A 20076-nucleotide genomic window follows, 5' to 3' on the forward strand; every position below is an offset into this window, starting at 1 on the left:
TGCAGGAACAGCCCTTTATTCGGGAGCACCGGGCGCTGCGCTGGACAGTAAAACACTGACAAATCCAAGAGGAATGTCATACAGAAAGGGGGTGCTATCAAAATGGGGAGCGGGGAACCAGGCACGGCTGCCCCTCCCGGGGGAACAGGCTGCCTGCGGCTACAGCACCAGGTGGGTGCCCAGGTCCCAGGTGCCACCCACGCTGCCAGGAACGTCCCAGCGAAACACCAGCCCCTGGCACTCAGCCTGTGCGTAGGGTTGCTCCGGGCGCAGGCCTGCGGAGGTGCTGGTGTCATTACGACGTATCCTCTGCAGCCGCTGGCTCGTCGGCGCTGGCCAGCAGCTTGCTCAAGCACTGGTGGATGTCATCCTGGCCCCGATACACCCTCTTCATGCCCCGGGGCAGGTAGCGGCAGGACGACAGGTTGAGGTAGCTCAGGGCAGGACAGCTGATGATCAGGGCACTGTGGGGAAGCAGAAATGCCTCGAATTGCATCCCTCGGCTACCTGGGGCTTCCCCCTAGATTTAGCACGTGGGGCGGCAGATCCAGCGCGGAGCGGAGCCATGGTGGGAGGCTGAAGGAGGCAAGGGGCCAGCCCACATGCCAGTGGTGGCACAAGAGAAGGTGGGAGGCCACGTGGGAGCTGAGCAGAAGGGCCCAGCCAGGAAGAGGCGGCGCAGCGGGACAGGGGAAGAGCCAAGCAGGGCCGCAGTGCGGAAGGAGAGCGGGGCAGTGAAGGGACTCGGGGTGCGGAGGCCGGCGTGGCAGGAGAGGCTGGTTTGGGGGGAGAGGAGGCTGCAGCAGCCACACAGAGAGTCAGTTACACACAGCAGCTCTCCGGCGAGAGGGAGGCTTTGCAGCTCAGGTCCCCGGGGGGAACGCAGCCATGGCCGGTGAGCACCAAGCCTGGCTGCCCGCAGCCCCTCTGCTGGCACTCACCTGACAGTGCTCACGGTGACCTTGGTCCCGGTCAGGTTGAGGGATCGCAGGGCTGCCCGGCTGCTGCCCTGCCCGAAGGCGGCCATGGCGCACTCCAGGTCGTGCTCGCTGAACCTCTGCCCTGCCAGATCGAGCTCCTGCAGGCTGTGGTGCCACTTCCAGGTGAGCAGATGGCTGCCCTCTGAGGGCAGGAGCAGGTGGTTATTGCTGCAGTACAGGCCCAAGTACAGCTGCTCTAGATCTGGGGTGCAGAGAGAGATACGACGTTACTCGAGATAGTTCAGGCCCAGGCACTGCGGGAGTTCCAAAGGGACCTCACAAAGCCGGGGGACGGGGCAACACAATGGCAGATGAAATTCAATGTGGATAAACGCAAAGTAACGCACATCGGAAAACATCATCCCAACGCTACATATAAAATGATGGGGTCTAAATTAGCTGTTACCACTCAAGAGAGCGAGCTCGGGGGGAGGGATAGTTCAGTGGTTTGAGCATTGCCTGCTAAACCCAGGGTTGTGAGTTCAATCCTTGAGGGGGCCACTTAGGGATCTGGGGAAAAATCAGTACTTGGTCCTGCTAGTCAAGGCAGGGGACTGGTCTCAATGACCTTTCAAGGTCCTGTCCAGTTCTAGGAGATCTCCATTAATTTATTTAAAAAATTTAATTGTGGCTAGTTCTCTGGAAACACCCACTCAGTGTGCAGCGGCAGTCAAACAAGGTAACAGAATGTTAGGAACCATTAGGAAAGGGATGGATAATATGCCAGTAAATATAATGCCTCTATATAAATCCTTGGTTCACCCACACCTTGAATATGGCATGTAGTTCTGGTTGCCCCAACCCAAAAAAGATACATTAGAAATGGAAAAGGTTCAGAGAAGGACAACAAAGATGACCAAGGGTATGGAACGGCTTCCGTATGAGGAGAGATTAATAAGACTGGGACTGTTCAGCTTGGGAAAGAGACGACTAAGGGGGGATACGCTAGAAGTCTATAAAATCTTGACTGGTGTGGAGAAGGGGAATAAGGACGTGTTATTTAACAGGCAGCAGGTTTAAAACGAACAGAAGTATTTTTTCACACAACGCACAGTCAGTCTGTGGAACTCTTTGCCAGGGGATGTTGTGAAGGCCAAGACCATAACAGGGTTCAATAAAGAACTAAGTAAGTTCCTGGAGAATAGGACTATTAATGGCGATTAGCCAAGCTGGGCAGGGATGCAGCCCCATGATCACCTGAGACATCTGACTGCCAGAAGCTAGGAGTAGACCATGGGGAATGGATCACTTGGGATTCCCTGTTCTGTTCATTCCCTCTGGGGCGCCTGGCATTGGCCACTGTCGGAGGACAGGCTACAGGGCTGGATGGACCTTTGCTCTGACCCAGTACTTATGTTCTTATAAGATGGGGGGTTGCTTTAGAATAACTATATCCTCTCCCATTTCCACAGCACCAGGCACCCCAGTGGGCCTTGCCACGTTTACAATGGTGTCAGCTGTGCTCAGGGCACAGGGCTGGGAGCCGGGACTCTACACCAGGGGCGGGCAAACTTCTTGGCCTGAGGGCCACATCGGGTTTCCGAAATTGTATGGAGGGCCGGTTAGGGGAGGCTGTGCCTCCCCAAACAGCCAGGCATGGCCTGGCCCCCGCTCCCTATCCGACCCCCCCACATCTCACCCCCTGACAGCCCCCCTGGGACTCCTGTTCCATCCAACCCCCCTGTCCCCTGTCCCCTGACCGCCCTGCCCCTTCCAACCCCTCCTCTCCTTCCTGACTTCCCCATCCAACCACTTCTTCTCCCTGACCCTGACTGCCCCCTGCCACCCCATCCAACCCCACCTCCTTCCTGACTTCCTCCGGGGACCCCTGCCCCCATTCAACCCCCTGTTCCCTGCCCTCTGACCGCCCCAACCTTTATCCACACTCCCGCCCACCACCCTGAACTCCCCTGCCCTCTATCCAACCCCCCCACTCCCTGCCCCCTTACCGCGCTGCCTGGAGCACCGGTGGCGCTACAGCCGCGCCGCCCAGAGCACCAGGACAGGGAGCCGCGCCGCCCGGCTACAGCCAGCCACGCCACCGTGCAGCAGAGCTCCGAGTCAGCTGCCCGGCAAGAACTCGCAGCCCCGCCGCCCAGAGCATTGCACCAGCGGCGCAGTGAGTGAGGCTGCAGGGGAGGCGGAACAGCAGGGGAGGGGCCAGGAGCTCAGGGGCCGGGCAGGAGGGTCCCACGAGCCGCATGTGCTACACATTAGGCTCAGGGCCTCACCAGGAGGCAGAAAGACTGTCCCTAGCTGCACCAGATGCACCTGTCCTCCACACGAGACACCCGCCTCCTCCTCCCCAGAGAGGGGGACTCCAAGGCTCACCAGGGCACGGCAGCTCCTGCAGCCCCTTGGGTGTCACGCGGAAGCAGCCACGCAGATCCAGGACCCGCAGCCTGGTGGAGGCCTGCAGGATGTTCTGCAGGACGCCGTCACTGATAAAGGAATAAGAGGTGGAGGCCAGGCACAGCTCCTCTAGCTGAGGGAAGCCCAAGGAGGTGGGGACGAACCGAGGGCTTGGCTTCGGGGACCAGACCACATTGAGCAGACGCAGCACCTGGAAGGGAAACAGATGGGGGCAGAAATGACCCACCAACCCCAGACAACAACCTCCCAATCAGCTGACAAGCTCTGGGGCTGGAGCACCCACGGGGAAAAATTGGGGGGTGCTCAGCACCCACCGGCAGCTCCCCGCTCCCCCGCCCAGCTCACCTCCGCCTCCTCCCGAGTGCGCCGCATGCCCGCTTTTTCCCCCTAGCTCCAAGAGCTTGTGCCGCAAAACAGCCGTTTTGCGTGGCTGGGAGGGAGGGGGAGGAACGCGGTGTGCTCGGGGAAGAGGCCGGGCCGGGGCCGGGATTTGGGGAAGGGGTCCAATAGGGGCGGGGACTTTGGGGAAGGGGTTAGAATGGGGCAGGGGAGGAAAAGGGTGGAGTCGGGGCAGGGCCAAGGGGGCGCAAGCACTTACCGGCGCCAGGGAAAGTTCGTGCCCATGGGCAGGAGCAACCCCTGGCCTGCTCCACTCAGGGCTGCTTTAAAGAGTAGGCAGCAAACATTGACCAGGTGCAGCTCCTGATGTGCTACAGTGCACCCCGGGGAAACTACAAATCCCAGCATGCAATGCAACCAAATGCACTGCATGCTGGGAACAGCAGTACCCTTGGACTATAGCTGTCTCTATTCCATGCATGTACACCGTGCCCATCATGGGGACAGGAGGGCACAGGAGGATTAAAACAGCCAGTGCAGATCAACCCTCCCTGCCTGCCTCCCATGGGGTGACGGACACCCTGCTCCAGGCGCAAATCAGAAGACAGAGGGAACAAAGAGATCCTGCACTGCGTCCTAGACCTGGCTTGGACAGGCTCAAGCAGCAGGCAGGAAGGGGTTCCCCTGAGGACACCCTGAAGTCCTGTCCCAGAAGGGAGCTGCAATGGGCAGAGTGGGAGAGGTGACCCCTGAGACAGCCAGGCTGCTCAGGGCCTTCCGGAAGCGAACCAGACCCTGGATGTGCACTGGGAAGGCACATGCCAGCGCTGTGCACAGCTCCAATAAAACCGGCCCTGCCCTGGGCAGCGTGCACTACAATCGTCTGAGCTGCGTCTGCCGAGATGCCCAGGGAAACTGGAGGAGGGGTGAGCTACAGACATGACGTCACTGGCACACACCGCTGGGATGGGCAGAGCTCCGGACATGGGCGAGGGTCTAGGGAAGAAGCAAGTCTCTAGGAGGGATCTGAAGGGGTGCCTGGTACCTAGGGTTTGGGAGGTCTCCCACCAGCAGGGGGCAGCGTGGGAGAGGGCAAGGCAATGCACGGCCATAAAGCAATGCCAGGACATGCAGGCATCACCTGCTGAAAAGCAGCTGCCTAGCTGGGAATGCCTGTGAGCCCTTCACCCAGGGATTGCCCAGCCTCTCCAGAGAGAGAAAGCACCCAGCGGCAGGGGACGCCCTCAGGTGTCAGGAGACCTCTCCTGGCTGCAGGGGCACACTGGGCGAGCGCACTGCATCGAACCGAGCACCACTTGCAGCCATGGGTGGCCACACAAGCTGCCAAGGTGGGGGGGGACGCAGATCGACAGGGAAGGGGCAGGAGAACGAACCGACCTGAGCTTCCGGGAAGCCTGTGAAACCAGAAGGAATAAGCTAGCATTGGAGCTGCAGGGCGGCCAAGGGTTCCCAGGGTGGGGGAGCGGAGCGAGGGAGATCAGAGGAGGAGCGGGAGAGGAGGGAAGGAGAGCTCGCGGGTACCTGCAGCTGCCGGCAGGCTGCCTGCAGGGGCTCTACTGAGAGCTGGAGGTGCTGGCTGCTCTGCCCGATCTCCGTGTTCACCTCCAGGAGCTGCAGCCCAAGGCAGCAACCGCTCTGCAGAGGGGCGACAGGTTCAGAGAATGAGGCACTCCCTGCTGATCGGTCGGGCCCCACGCCCACCCGCCTTGCTGAACCTTCCCAACGTGACCCAAGACAGCCTGGAACAGCAGCCCTGAGAGGTACGATCTGCCCTGTTCATCCCAATGGAGTGTTAACTCTGAAACCTAATGATGCAATGTGAGCTGCTAACCATGTCACAGCTGAGCAGAGCTGCCGGAAAGAGCAATGATTACAATGGAAATCTGACACATGACTCAATGGCATCTCATTTCAGAGTCAGGAATGGGGAGCGCCCGGCTTGTGGACAGAGCCTGTGGAAGCACCACTCCCAATTCAACCCCTGCCTCTTGTTGTTCCAGTCTCAGCAGAAGCAGCTTCCTGGGTCTCATAAGCCTCTGTTGAAGCAGGCTCAGAAACTGTCCCATCCCACGTACGTATGGTGCAGTCCAGCTCTGACAGGGAACACTCAGGCAAGGCCAGCCCCTCTATAACTCCCCGTCCCCCGGCGGCCTTTGCCAGGCTTACCGAGAGCGTGGCGATGATGGCATTCATTTGGCTGCTGTACGTCAGCCAGAGCTGCCGGATCCGAGAGCCAGCGGCCTCCAGAAAGCTCACCACAGCTGAGGAGTCAACCTGGAACAAACCAGAGGCCACCCAGCGAGGGGTTACCACCCAGCACGTGGCAGCCAGACGCCATGCACCGCCCTCAAAGCTGTCTGAGGAGATGCTGGCTAATTAGCCACAGAAAAAACTCCTTGGTTGTACACAGCTGTTGGCTACAGCAGATTAGGCGAGCAATCCTGGGACGGGATAAGGGGCTCGTCAGGCATGTCTGGGAGGGGGCTGGGCACTGTCCCAGGCAATGGAGTTGACAGTCTCAGCGCAGGCCCCGTGGGTTTGACTGGCTGTAGCTCAGTGTTCTCACGTTCCTAGGGGACCAGAGGGCTGGCAGATGGCTCCTCTCTGGCAGGGCACACAGTGCTCCCCTGGGGGGCTGGGCAGGATGGGCCTTACGACACATTTCCGAGCCTCGCCCCCCCCAGCAGGTAGCAATAGTGATGTGGCTGCAGCATCGCCCCGCAGGATGGCCCCCTTGTATTTCTGGGAGGGCCTCATGGGCTCCCCAGCCTAAACTGACCCCGTCTCCCTTCAGCTCAGCAGAGCCCAGCACACCCCTACCTGGGAATTCTGCAGGTTTAAGCTTTCCAGCCGGGGGCAGCATTCGGCCAGTGCACTCAGGGACTTGGTGGTCACTCCACTGCAGTGGGTCAGCTTGAGGGAAACGAGAAGGGGGCAGGACTCCGCAAGGGCCTGTAACGAGAGAGGGTGGTGAGCCAGCCAGCCCTGCCAGCCCACGAGCAGACCCTGTAAAAGGCGGGCTACATGCAGGCTGGGTTCGCCACCTCGCTCCAATTAAATTCCCTGTGAGGAAGACGATTCTGCTCTCAGTGCTGACAGAGGCTGCGTGACTGACAGCAGAGAGGGCCCGAAACGCGGAGCCTGAGGGCTGGATATCCTTTGCTCTTTGTGCCACTGGCTCTTAGTCGCAGAAGGCCCGCTTGTGATGGGGCTATGGCTACATCCATCCAAACCCAGGGATCGGAGCGGGCTGGCCGGTGTCCCAGGGCAGAAGGGCATTGCCCCCGGGGAGCAATCACCAAGGATGGCAGAGTATCACGCCAAACTGACCCCTGCCGTCTCACCTGCAGGACAACGGGCACGTGGCTCTTCCAGTGACAAAGAGCAAAGTCCCGGAGAAGTGAAAACCTGCACGGAGGAAAGAGAGAGTTAATCTACCTGCCGAGCCAGCCTGCATCCAGCCGTCCTGCGAGAGGGCAGTATAAAGGGGGAGGGGCAGCGCAGCGTCCAGCCCCTAAGGGGAGCTGGAGTGGGAAGGAATGTGGGGGTGACACAGCAGGAGAGGGCCAAGGCATGTGTCATGCACAGGGGATAGGACACCCCCCTCTAGAACGCAGCACCCACCTGTTCAGGGCCAGCCACTCCATCGTGCCGAGGATTCTCTTCTCGGTCTGGGGAGGCTGCTTTGTGCCAGGCTCCACCCAGCAGAAGCCGATTGACACCTTCTGCCACAGCACGGGATTGGAGGCTGCCCCGTACCACAGCCGGCACACACGAGCCACCCTGGGGATGGAGACAGCCGTCACTGCAATGGCACACGCCCGGTGAGACACCTAGCAGAGCCATCTCAGCACAGCGGGCCCCCAGGGGCCCACCGCCAGCAGGGGAGAGCCCAGCTAATGGTCAGGCAGAGCTTTTCAGGTGGGTCAGACCCCTTCCCTCAGCCCTTCCGCCCGAGTCTGTGACCCAATACAGCAATGAGCGTCGCTGGGAGCCCCCTGGAAATGCCCCTCAGGCTGGAGTGGTGGCAGAACAGGCCGCATGTGGGCCAGGGCCGGCTCCAGGGTTTGGGCCGCCCCAAGCAGCCAAAAAAAAAAAAAAAAAAAAGGCCGCGATCACGATCTGCGGCGGAAAGTCCTTCGCTCCGAGCCGGAGTGAGGGACCGTCCGCCGAATAGCTGGACGTGCCACCCCTCTCCGGAGTGGCTGCCCCAAGCACCTGCTTGACAAGCTGGTGCCTGGAGCCGGCCCTGATGTGGGCTCCAGGGCCACTGCCCATGGAGAGTCGGTGATGCACACACTCCGTGAATGTCACTGGCCACCCATTATAATCCACCAGGCCCACCTCAAGGCCTTGCTCTTGGGCTTTCAAACCGTGCACATTATAGGGCCAGCTGTCCACGGCACTGAGGTGCCCGAGGCTGTCCAATAGGTACCACCGGCCATCTCCTCTGAGGAGCACAACTCTGGCCATTCCTCCTCCTTGTTGAGTGCCAGCGCGCACGGGGGATATCCCTCAAGGCCAGGATCAAGCTACTGGGCCAAATTCAGCCATGGAGTAGGTGGCAGCAACACCTGGTGACTTCAATAGGGAGCTGCAAGTGCTTGCTCCAGGACTGACTTTGGTCCCAGGTCCTTCTCAGTCTGTTGGTTTACAGCGGGGTTCTGGGGACTGAGATGACAGGGTTGGGGGTTGGTTTGCCCCCAGCCCTCCTGTGACACCCTGAACTTATCAGCCAGGCCCTGCTCTGGGAGGTTTATATTCTGGCTTGGTAGAATTCACTTTTTATTCTTTATAATTCCTACACATAATATCAATGGTCTAGCTAATACTTAGTCCTGCCAGGAGTGCAGGGGGTGGGACTATCTGACCTCTCGAGGTCCCTGCCAGTCCTACCGTTCTCGGATTCTGTTTATTTGTAAGCCGGTTTTGTTTAGATTTTTACCAATTTACATTTTCACAGTTGTGTGACATTATTAGGGGTGGGGGCTGAGCACAGACAATAATTATTTAACGAAAGTAGCAGTTGAGATTCAAAAGTTAAAGCTACCTAAATGGCACCTCTGCTCCAGCTCCCTTAGCACCAGCATTACAACACGCTTTACACACAAGCAACACTTCTCTTACTTTGCCCATCTGTACATGTTGATTATTAGCGCTGGGAATACCTTTTCCTCGGTTTGTGGGTGTGCACGCTGAAATCGACGTTTACCGTTATTTACCAGTACAAATCTAATCCTTCCAAGCCCATTTAGATTGGTTCAAGTGCCCAGAGGCTGGGGGCACAGGGCACCAGTGCAGAATGTCAATGTAAGATTCCCCTGGGGGTACTGGAGACCCATAACACAGGGACTGCAGGCCGACCCCCTGAGGCATTGGGCTACCTCACCACTGCTCTGGTTAGCCCATCAGGTGGGACCGGGGAAGGTGGAGAGACATGACGGGAGAGCACGACATGGTGAAAGGAGCCTCGGAAATACCTTAGAGACGTTGTCAAGTGAGGGGTTTCTAAGCTCTGGGAGAAGAGCCCTCATGGCCGCCTGTCTTCTCTTCCTGGACTACTGCTTTACAAAACGAGTTCAAAGCCACGCCAGTGATAGACACACGATGGCAGGGTGCCTGGATTATTCTGATAAGTGAATCCCACCGCTCTAGGCATCAGGCTGTGGGTCAGCAAAGTGCCCCCTTTGTACTCAACTGCCCAGCTCCTGGTAGGTCTCGAAGATGTTCTGAGCATTCATTACAATGGGCCAGGGCAGCATGCAGGGCCAATGATCCTGAGAGGCATTTGATTCTGTCTCCCCCAACACCAGCAGAATTGGCAGCTGGCTCCCTGCTGCAGAACCTGCATCGGTGGCGACGCTGTCAGGGGCAGAGAGCGTCTAGCTCGGCCTGCAGAGCCAGGAGTGCCAGCCGTTACAGCCAGCTTGCAATGAGTGAAGGGACCGGCTTGGATCTGGAATCAGAGAGGCTAACCCTGCGATCCCACCACGTCACATCCCTCGTTACCCTCTGTCATAGGTTCTAACATGTGTTGTGATAACCGAGCCTAGAAAGTTACCCTCGCTGTGAGCTCAACTGTGAAAAGTGAGTGAACGATTGTCTCACACTAACGTCTCACAACACGCGTGGATGTGGAAGGGTGTGAAAAGGCAGCGATCGCAGCAGTGGCTGCCTGAAAGGACGGGACGGGACCACCGTCTGAGTGATGGGGAAGGAGCAACCTTCATCATCACGGCTGCCACCTGGACCCAGCGTGACACCCTGTGCCTTCTCCATCCTAATCCTGACAGGTGTCCTGACCGGAGTGGGCCAGAGAGAGGGACCCAGATGGCACCATCACCTCTACCAACGCTGGCTGAATCCTGAATGCCACCTGACATGTGAGACACTCCCCTCCCCTAAACCTAACCTGTCCTTTTCCTTCCCCATCTTATTTCTTTTCTTTCCTAGCCCTCTCCTTTTCCCTTCTGTCTCACAACAGGCTGGCTTAGCTCATTCCCCGCCACTGCTGTGAGCCTGTGACGAGACGCAGCTAAGCAACGTCCTGAACAGCCTGAGGCTGGTACGAGTTTGCCAGGTCTCAGAGTGGCAGATCAGACTGCGGGCTGGGTCTGTGTTTCTCCAGCAGGGAGTCTGCAAGTGAGAGTCAGCACTGGAGACAGGACCTGCATCTTTGCTGCTCTTTTTTCCTTCCCTCATGAGGGTATTTGTCTTGTTTTGTCTTTTAGGGAACGGGATTGGACTTTAACATCAGCCACAATGCCAGCTCCAGCCCATCTCTACTAACGTCTTCGCTCTTGCCCCCGGACAGTTATTGCCTCTTTAACACCAGACGAGTGTCTAACGGGGGGTTGGTTCTAAAAACTCGCTCCAGCTAAAGGGAAAGGGAACAAGGGAGATCTGACATTTCAAATGCTTTCACATTTTATCCCCCTCCCTTCTTTTCTGTGTCTTTAATAAGGGTGAAAAGGACGTTTAATGGGGTGTTTGCCATGGGACTATGCAGGCTGAGGTCTCTGCGTACCAAACCCCGAACCTTGTTCAACACGATTTAATGTTGGACAGATACAGTGTCTTGTTAACACCTTTGAGTCTTTGGGTCCCTTTATTCCATCTAAATGAATACACCGTACGGGCCCCATCACCAGCGGATCTGAGCACTGCACACCCTTCAATGGATTTAGCAATTTATCCTCACAAACGGCCCTGGGGGGCAGGGCAGAGCTATTGTCCCCTCTGGAGAGAAAGGGAACTTAGGCAGAGGGACAAAGGGCCAGATTTTTAAAGGTATTTAGGTGCCTAGTGGGATTTTCAAAGGCGTCTAGTACCTGACTCCCATTGATTTCAAGATCTTTACAAAGCTGGCCCTAAGTGACTTGCCCGAGGTGTGACAAAATGGGGGATTTTCGTGTTTTTCCAATGGTTTGCATGCAGAGGGGGTGGGACTCAGTTTCCCTGGGTGTTACTGGTTTAACGAGGTGAGGGGAGAGGAAGTTTGATGTTACAGAGGACCAGCGAGGGAACTTGGGACCCCAGCCAATGGCCTAGAGAATGGATACCTGAGCGACTGGTGACCTGACGACCCGGAGGCCCAGCTCAGGAGTTGCAGCCGGTTCTGGCCAGTGGGAGGACAATGGGCTGCGGGGAGAGGACCCCGGTGACCTAACCAGCGGTTCCAGCCAGAGGGAGCCAGAGGACGGAAGAGGGGAGAGGAAGCCCAGGCGACCCTGTTTACCTGGATAGAAGACAATGGACAGAGGCAGGGCTTGGGGCCGGTGATATCAGATGCTCTGGGCTGGAGAAGGGGAGCAGGCAGAGCCCACCTGGATGCAGAGAGACTGGGATGTGCTGTGCTGAGGGAGGCCAGGCCTGAGGCTCTGAGAGTTTCCTGTGCTGTGTTCAACGCTCAATAAACCCTCCTGTTTCACACTGGCTGAGAACAGGGTGGCATCAACCCCTTTGGGGGTGGAGGCCCTGGGGGTCCAGAGCACGTGGACTCCCTGAGGGGGCCCATGGCGAGAGACAGACGTGCTAAGGCTCAGAGAGGTGCGACTCCAGGAGGTGGAGGGGCCTGACCCTGAGAGAGAGTGGACCCTCGAGAAGGGCTGTCTCACTGAAAGGGGCACCCCCCCACGGACTGCACGGGGCCAAGAGTGGGCACGATCTGTGAGTCCATGACACGAGGTCACCCAGAAAGTCTATGACAGAGCAAGGAATTCATAGATTCCAAGGCCGGAAGGGACTGTTGTGATCATCTGAATGGAACCAAAGTCCCAAGCTAGTGCCCTAACCACTGGACCATCCCTCCTCTCTTCACCCCAGCCCCCCATTCCCTCCGACCCCAGCAAAGCAGGAAGCAAGGATGGAATACTAGCCCAAAGAGAAGGAAGCCTGCAAGCGTGCTCCCGGAAGCATTGAGTGACTGTGCCGTGCTGACCGCATGGTCCCTGCTAACCCACTTCCCGGTACCTCCACATACCTGCAGAGCAAGGGCACGGCCCCCTCAGATGCCACCAAAGACTGGAAGATCTGCACCAGGATTTCTACTGGGAGGCGCTCTCCCCAGGAGGCCCCCGCAGCCGCCCCGCTTTCCTCAGCCTGGCCCCCAAGCACAGGCTCCTTTGCGGCCAGAGCCCCTTCTTTCTCTCTCTTTCTCTCTCCTGCCACGGCGGTCCTTCGCATGCGCTGCAGCTTTCTCTTTGCCACTTTCCTGGAAGGGCGGTCTTGCCCGTCACCTATGTTGGAAACGATCAGCAGCATGTCATTGTCCGTCTCATGAACAAAGTAGTCCGGGGCCACTCTCCTGGGGGCCTTGAAAGCCTTCTTCTTTCTAGAGGCCTTGCTGGCATCCCCGGGTCTCCCACTTGCCTTGGTGCTCTGCTTCTTGGAAGCATTCTGCCCTGTGCCGGACGGTTCTGAAGAAGCCCCAGCCTCTCCCAAGTTCTCTGCTGCCCTGGACTCTTCCATAGTAGCCCGTATCGGCTGGGCTAATCGGCAGGGACAATCTGGCCGTATATTTCTGGCACAAAAGACAGGTGACAATCCCTACTAGGAGCGTTCGGGCCCTGGCCGCATGTTCCTACTGAGACACCCCGGCAGCTAAGTGAAAACCAACACAGGCCAAGGACAAAAGCTGAATCTCATTCCCTGGTTCCAGCCTCCGAGTGTTCACCCGTGGACAGGGCGTGGCGCTCGAAATGATGGATGTGTGTTCTGTTCCCGGCTCTGATGGGGATGTTCGACCCCAGGTGACACCTCTCTGCAACTCCGTTTCCCCAGCTGTAAATTGGGAATGAAGATCAATGGATTTTATGGCCAGAAGGGACCATCCTGACCATCTCGTCTGAACTCCTGCATCGCCCATGCCAGAGACCCCGCCCCAGTGAGAGTCTGGGTCCAGCCTGAACTAGAAAGACTCTAACCCAACCCAAAGGGGGTGACCTACCCAGAGCCCGGAGAGATCGACAGGGGAAATCAAGTACTACTGTTCCCATGAGCCTTTACATGCACGGCCCTAACTTCCCGCTTCTTCCACACAGCGCCCAATGAACTCCTGCCAGTGCCCCTGGAGACATCTGCCTATCTTCAGGGCTTCTCACCCTGGGGTCACCCCCAGCCCTGTGCCCCATTTCTGATCTGCCATGGGAGTGGACATGCTGGGTCACTCGGGGCTGGGCACGCTGCAGGAGCTGGGTGACACTCCAGGAACCGGCGTGGCACTGGGGGCAAATCTGCGTTTATGTCAATGTGGTGGGTGAATTTACTGGTGGGGGAGGGGCGAGAAGGGGAGGGGCGGGGGGACGGGACTCGGGGTGGGATGGGGGAGGGGCTAGAAGGGGGAGGGGCGGGGGACGGGACCCGGGTGGGGGAGGGGTGAGAAGGGGAGGGGCGGGGGGGACGGGACTCGGGGTGGGGTGGGGGAGGGGCTAGAAGGGGGAGGGGCGGGGGACGGGACCCGGGTGGGGGAGGGGCAAGAAGGGGAGGGGTGGGGGGACGGGACTCGGGGTGGGGTGGGGGAGGGGCGAGAAGGGGGAGGGGCGGGGGACGGGACTCGGGGTGGGGGAGGGGCAAGAAGGGGAGGGGTGGGGGGACGGGACTCGGGGTGGGGTGGGGGAGGGGCGAGAAGGGGAGGGGCGGGGGACGGGATCCGGGGTGGGGGAGGGGCGAGAAGGGGGAGGGGCGGGGGGGACGGGACCCGGGGTTGTGGAGGGGCGAGAAGGGGGAGGGGCGGGGGACGGGACTCGGGGTGGGGGAGGGGCGAGAAGGGGAGGGGCGGGGGACGGGACCCGGGGTGGGGGAGGGGCGGGGGGGACGGGATCCGGGGTTGTGGAGGGGGGGTGGTCAGGGGCTCCGTGGGGCAACCCAGGGGTCCCGCGCTGAGGATTGTGGGAAGGGGCGGGGGGGGCCGCGCGCTGCTGACCGGGATCCCCGCGCGCGCCGCCAGTTCCTCAGGCAGGGGCCCGCGAGGCCGGAAGTTGCGGCGCCATCCCGGGTCCGTCACTTCCGGGGCGGGGCCACACACACCCCCCCCCTCGCCGAACCGGGAAGGAGGCTGGAGCCGCGTGCAGGTGAGAGGGGGGAGCCGTGGAGGTCCGGGGGGCGGGAGGGGGGGGAAGGGGGCCGTGAGGAGGGGGGCGGGGGGAAGTGGGGGCGGGAGGGCTGGGAAGGGGGGCCGTGAGGAGGGGGGGCGGGGGGAAGTGGGGGCGGGAGGGCGGGGAAGGGGGGCCGTGAGGAGGGGGGCCGGGGGGAAGTGGGGGCGGGAGGGCTGGGAAGGGGGCCGTGAGGAGGGGGGGCGGGGAAAGTGGGGGCGGGAGGGCGGGGAAGGGGGCCGTGAGGAGGGGGGGCGGGGGAAGTGGGGGCGGGAGGGCTGGGAAGGGGGCCGTGAGGAGGGGGGGCGGGGAAAGTGGGGGCGGGAGGGCTGGGAAGGGGGCTGTGAGGAGGGGGGCCGGGGGGAAGTGGGGGCGGGAGGGCGGGGAAGGGGGCCGTGAGGAGGGGGGCCGGGGGGAAGTGGGGGCGGGAGGGCGGGGAAGGGGGCCGTGAGGAGGGGGGGCGGGGGAAGTGGGGGCGGGAGGGCTGGGAAGGGGGCCGTAGAAAGGAGAACGGGGGGAGGGGGAAGTGGGGACAGACTCTGGGGGACATGCCCGGAGCCCTGCAGCGTTGGCGGCCCAGAGCCGGAGGCTCGGTCGGGGGCAGCCGTTCTCCAGGTCTAGGCAACCCGGTGGGTTGGGGAGCTCCCCGGCAGGGGCAGAGCCAGGGGCCCGGCCTGGGGTGGTTCCTGCCCGGGGAGGGGGGCTGGGAAAGCCCCCAGTCGGCCAGGCATGATGTGGGGCATGGGCCGGGTCAGGGGCTGTGAGAGGCTCTTGGTCCGTTCAGCGGCTCTGGACCTTTCCAGGCTCCTGCCCCACTGGCAGGACTCGGATTGGTCTGCCCTCCCCCCAGGTTTCACCTCACAGCCAGGCCAGGACTGAGCAGCGCCTTCCCTTCTCGTTTCCATCGTGTTGGTATCAAATAAACCAACTATCGCACGTGCATGTCAGTGCACAGAGCCGTGGACACAAGTCGTGGTGTGAAGTCTGAGTTTGTCCTGTCGTTGCTAGTGCTTTTTCTGTAGCCTGTTGTAAAACCATGCAAATATCCAGATGAGCTGATGGGCCCCCGCAAGACCTCTCAGTACCCCCGGGGTGCACCTACCCCTGGCTGAGAGCCACTGGCAACTCTAACTCCTAAATAACGGGCCATGTGCGGTCGGGGTGGGGGTCACTGGTCCGGATCCAGCCAGCTCAGTCTTCAATCAAGCAGCTCTGACCGGCTGGCTGGGGTTCTCAGAAGAAGCCAATAAACTAGCAGATAAGAGGGGTCCATTGGGTGCTTAGTGGGGATTTCACAACACTTTTGATAAGGCGTCTCCATAAAAAGCTCTTCGGGGAAATGAATAACCCCTGGTAGGAGGGGAAGCGTTGTGGTGTGTTGGCCGCTGGCTGGGTGGGGCGAAGCAGGGAGCTGTGGTGAGCAGCAGCTGGCCTGTTTGGATAGAGGTTAATAGTGGGTGACTTGTTTGGGTGTTGGGCCCTGGGCTGTAGAGATTTAGAGGAAGGAGTGACTGCAGGTTGATGAAATTCACCAAGGACCCTAAGGTGTGTGAGAGGCTCAACTCCAGGTGGGAGTGAGCGTGGCCATGGGTAAGGCGACTTGTGCTGGTGGAGATGGTGTCTCACGCTGCTGGGCTCTGCATTTCCAGGACTTGCCGAGAGGGAGCTCAGGAGGTGTTGGGGACCTTGAGTGGTGCTGGAGTCTCATCTCATGGGCCGTCTGGCTGCCTCCCAACCGTGAGAGAGAATCTCCTGAGGCTGCAAAGCTGCAGAGAGGGGCACTGCGGATGGCCAAAGGTACGATGGGGTAATTTAGCTCTAGGATGAATGAGAACTGGTCCGCCCAGCCGCCGCCTTTCTCCCATCATCTGAGCCCCTGGAGTTACACAGGGACACTAGTGGCAGGTCCATTTAGCTCAGGTTAAAGGAGCAGACTCCGCTTCCTGCGGCAGGAGGGCAGGGAGATCAGTGCTGGGGCTGGATCTGAAACTACTGCTCTTGGTAGCTGTCCTGTTAAACTGGGAGCGGGTGGATCTCTGCCCGCTCAGAAACGCCCATTGCACAACTTCCCGCAGGCCCCGTTGCACAATTGGCCTGGCGCACACGGCCTGCGGGGAAGGAGCAGTGCAAGGTTTGTCGAGGTGCTCGATGCTCTTCTCCCAGCACCTGGCGCTCAGCTCTAGAGCTCAGCATGTTCCGTGCCCTGAGGGATCCGCCATCCTGACTTCTGACATACCCGCTCTGTGCTGGCTGCCACAGGGCAACTGCCAGGAGCCCTCCCAAGGGTGCAAACGGGACTCTTGCTCCAGTAACGCTGCAGTGACTTGCCTTGTCCTATGGCCCCCTGAGATTAACGCCCTGGAGGGTTAGAGCAGTGGTCCCCAACTTTTTCCGTGGGGCGGGCGCCAGACGACTAACCGCCGAGGACCGTGGCTGCTGGACAAACAGCCGCTGAAATGCCGCCGTGAAGCAGCGTCATCAAGAGGCGGCATTTTGGCGGTAGCACTTCTCGGCAGCATTTTGGTGGCTGCTTTTCTGGCAGCCAGTAGGCGGGCACACAGGGATGCCCCGGCGGGCGCCATGGCGGGGACCCCTGGGTTAGAGGAAGCAGCATCAGGCCGGCCGTGAGGATGAGGTGCCTGTTGGACATTCCAGATTGCAATCTGGAGCAGGGAGGGGCTGCGTCACCATTAACCCTGCAACCTGGGGGGCCTCCCAATGCTTTGCTGCTGTAGCTCCCAACCTGGGCTCCTCACAAACAGCCTGCCAGCACGCGGGTCACCCCCCGAGTGTGTGTGTAGCTGCAGCTCTGACCCCAGCAGCCTGTCAGCAAACGCCAGCCACACACTGCCTTCCAGGAGCTTCAGGGTGATCCTAGCACACTCCCAGTCCTGGATTTCCCCCTCCTCCCCCCCACGCGCACACAGGTTGTTCTGCACTGTCCAGCCCCCTCCTCAGCATACAACAGTCGCTCCCGTAAATGAATTCACAGCTCTGGATTCATTTTAATTAAAGAATGAAACAAGTTTGTTTATTTACAAAGAGGGAGATTTTGAGGGACTACAAGCATAAGGCATTGAAGTCGGACATTCTTACAAGAGAGAGATGAAGATGAAACGCTTTCTGAGCTTACAAACTAGACTTGGGTCCCGCTGAAGTCCCCTACTGCAGGTTTTCAGTATATTGCTGACCAAACCTGTAGGCCAGGATCGGCTTCTGAAGTCCACAGACTGTTTCTTTTGTCGTCGATTGTCTTTGGTGGAAAAGAGAGATGGAGAGGGAGAGAGAACTGGGTGTGGTTTTGCCCCTCACTTTTACAGTTCAATCATCCTTTGAAATGCGTTTTCCTGAGAGTTACCCCTAGTTAAAGTTCATTCACCCCATAAAGAAGGCCATGTGGTGTCTGGTGGTGAAAGAGGATGCACGCTGGTTCTTCTTGCCTTTGTTTGCCGAAATTCAGATTTTCCTTGTCTCCTGTTTTCCCCCCTCTTGCTGTCCGAGGATCCTGTTATAAATTGAGATGAACACACATCCTGTTGTTTAGGACCTGCCCAGGCGGGGCGACATGGGTTTGAACATGTGCCACCAATGTCATTGTGAAGGGATTTGTAACTTTACATGTATTGTTGCTACCCACATTCTGCCAGGATGTTATTGACCAGCGAGTTATTATTTTTCAGATGTACCTGACCAGGCCTATTTTGCCCACAGCCGATTACGGGTTTTGTAGGGTGTGAATACAGGGCGCGTTCCGTCCCAGCCTGACGCTGAGATGATGTGACTATGGAGCAGGGTGAAGACAGGCGAGGGTCCGTGGGGAGGCGGGTCTAGAGAGCTAGATCTGGGACCAGGTGTTGGCAGGGAGGTGATTGGGGCACGGGTAAGGTCACTACGAGGGTGTGGGGCATCCAGTGGGCTGTACTGTTATGTAGGAATCCAGGCCAAGCTCCAGTGGCTCTGTCCCGCTGGGCACCTGCTGCACTTGTGTCCCCTGCGTATTGATGCCCTCGCTCTCTGCCCATTGGGCAATGGATGGGTTCTGCAGTGGTCCCAGCTCGGGGAGCTAATGCTGTAGTTGTAACACACCAGGTGATGTGGCTGGAGGCTGCAGAGACCCTGTCCCCAGGGGCTTGGGAAGAACAAGGCTCAGCAGGTTCCCTCTTGCTCCCGTGTCCCAGTCCCAGTCACCGGATCGCTCGGCCTTAGCTCCTAGTCTTAAGCCGATCACGGGCCCATAGATACACCTCTGGTCCGCTCTGCCTTGCTGGGGAGCCTCCCTACACACAGCTCATCTCCGCCTCTGCTCAGGTCTCTCATTGCCCAGAGCTCTGGCATCCTCTGATTCTCCACGTCCCCCTCTGTCCATTTCCACCCCTGGGGGGCTGCTGGTGTCACTTCCCAGCACCTCCATCTCCTCTCACCTCAACTGCAACGGCTTGTCACCCCTCTTCAGAGCCCTGTAACTGCTAGCATGGGCAGAACGCCGCTCAGCGCCTCCCGGAGCCAGTCTCTCTGCCAGGCCTATGCTGGGTGCCCTCTCCTATTAGCCAGTGAGGGCTGGACAAGGAACCCATCGCCATCATTCCTGGGTCAGCCAGAGGAGTCACTGCAGAGCAGTCTGAGGTTTCTCCCCCCCACCCCCTCCCACCCACCCAGGGGGCTCTAGCCCCCCGCTGGGCCATGGGGGATGGGCCAGGCCACTCTGTGTGTTGTTGTTTGTATGGGGGGGATCTGCGTAGAGCCCGGACTCACCCTGGCCTTCCAGCGGGTCTAATCACTCAGCCTCTGGCTGTGATTTAGCACGTGTGGGGTGGTCAGTCCGTGTGCTACTGGGGGACATGGGCTCTGCCCCACAGCAGGTCTGGTCAGAACTGACACAGGGCACAGAAAGGTGCAGGGAGCGTGTCCCACAGCTGCTCTTGAGCCTGGGTCGAAAGTCTGACTAGAGGGTCTGAAGACAGCGCCCCCACTCCTGAGGGCCTTGCCCAGCTGTCAGCACCCCTGGGTCCTGCCTGCAGCTCTGCCCTGGGCTCTGACAGCGCGAATAGGAGTTGACCATTGGCTTGTTGCATTCAGCTCACTGGCTTATAACCGTGCTGAGACGTTGGATGGGAGCATTCGGACGTGCTCGCTCCGTGCATGGTCCCACCGCACCACCCCTGCTTGAGCCCTGGCCGCTGGAGCTCGGCGCTGGGCCCTGCTAGGACAGCACACCAGGCTGCCGGCTCACTGGTAACAGATGTTGTCTCTTTCAGCGATGGCTGGCTGTGGGGATCCCTGCTCCAGCAGCTCTGGACTCCTCATTGCCCTTCGCCTGGCATAGCTCGGGCTGTTGGGAGCGATTCGGTTTTGGATCCACCGGCCTATGAGGTAACCCCAGGTACAAACCCCCTGTTCTCCCCACCCCTCCGCTTCCCAGCTGCCCAGCGAGAGGGGACACAGGTGGGGCGGAGACAGCCCCTGCTGCCTTATAGGAATTAATTGAGTCTTCCCCTTAGTCACAGACAGACCCTGACTCACTGGTCGTGCCCTGTTCCTAGTGGCCAAATGCTCAGACCAGCGATTGCCGCCGTGAGCAGCTCTTTGCTGTCAGGCCCCTGCAGACAAGGGACTGGCTGGGCCGTGGAGACTGACAGACTGAGCCTCTGGGACAGGCGTGAGGCAGGCTGGACGGATGGGGCTGTGTGAAGGAAGCCGGCCCAGCTCTGTGCATGCACCTCAGTACCTGTCCGTCGCTGGGAGGGGGCTCTGCTGCTTCCTATGCCAGGTTC

The 20076-nt window shown here is 59.5% G+C and overlaps 2 protein-coding genes across 5 annotated transcripts in view; one reads left to right on the top strand and one right to left on the bottom strand.

Annotated features, from left to right (window-relative positions):
• FBXL6 (F-box and leucine rich repeat protein 6) lies at positions 1–14219 on the bottom strand. The gene is made up of 10 exons (XM_054017488.1): positions 14137–14219; positions 12196–12995; positions 7338–7496; positions 7058–7121; positions 6534–6665; positions 5880–5987; positions 5235–5348; positions 3312–3543; positions 942–1182; positions 1–464 (listed from the first exon to the last, which is right to left on the bottom strand). Exons 2-10 carry the CDS (start codon positions 12681–12683, stop codon positions 296–298), a joined length of 1707 nt encoding a protein of 568 aa, XP_053873463.1. The 5' UTR covers positions 12684–12995; positions 14137–14219; the 3' UTR covers positions 1–295.
• Positions 14209–20076, top strand: part of SLC52A2 (solute carrier family 52 member 2) — a 13897-nt gene continuing 8029 nt past the window's right edge. Inside the window, exons 1-4 of one of the 4 annotated variants that reach the window (XM_054017489.1) lie at positions 14209–14284; positions 15955–16102; positions 19561–19675; positions 19804–20072. In XM_054017489.1, the coding sequence (XP_053873464.1) occupies positions 20017–20072 (56 nt within the window). In that variant the 5' untranslated portion in view covers positions 14209–14284; positions 15955–16102; positions 19561–19675; positions 19804–20016. Of the gene's footprint in view, positions 14285–14846; positions 14935–15954; positions 16103–19560; positions 19686–19803; positions 20073–20076 lie in introns of those variants that run through there. The other 3 variants (XM_054017490.1, XM_054017492.1, XM_054017491.1) reach the window with 3 other exon arrangements.

This window comes from Malaclemys terrapin, chromosome 2 (genome assembly GCF_027887155.1).
Source record: "Malaclemys terrapin pileata isolate rMalTer1 chromosome 2, rMalTer1.hap1, whole genome shotgun sequence".
In the NCBI taxonomy this organism is placed as follows: Eukaryota; Metazoa; Chordata; order Testudines; family Emydidae; genus Malaclemys; species Malaclemys terrapin.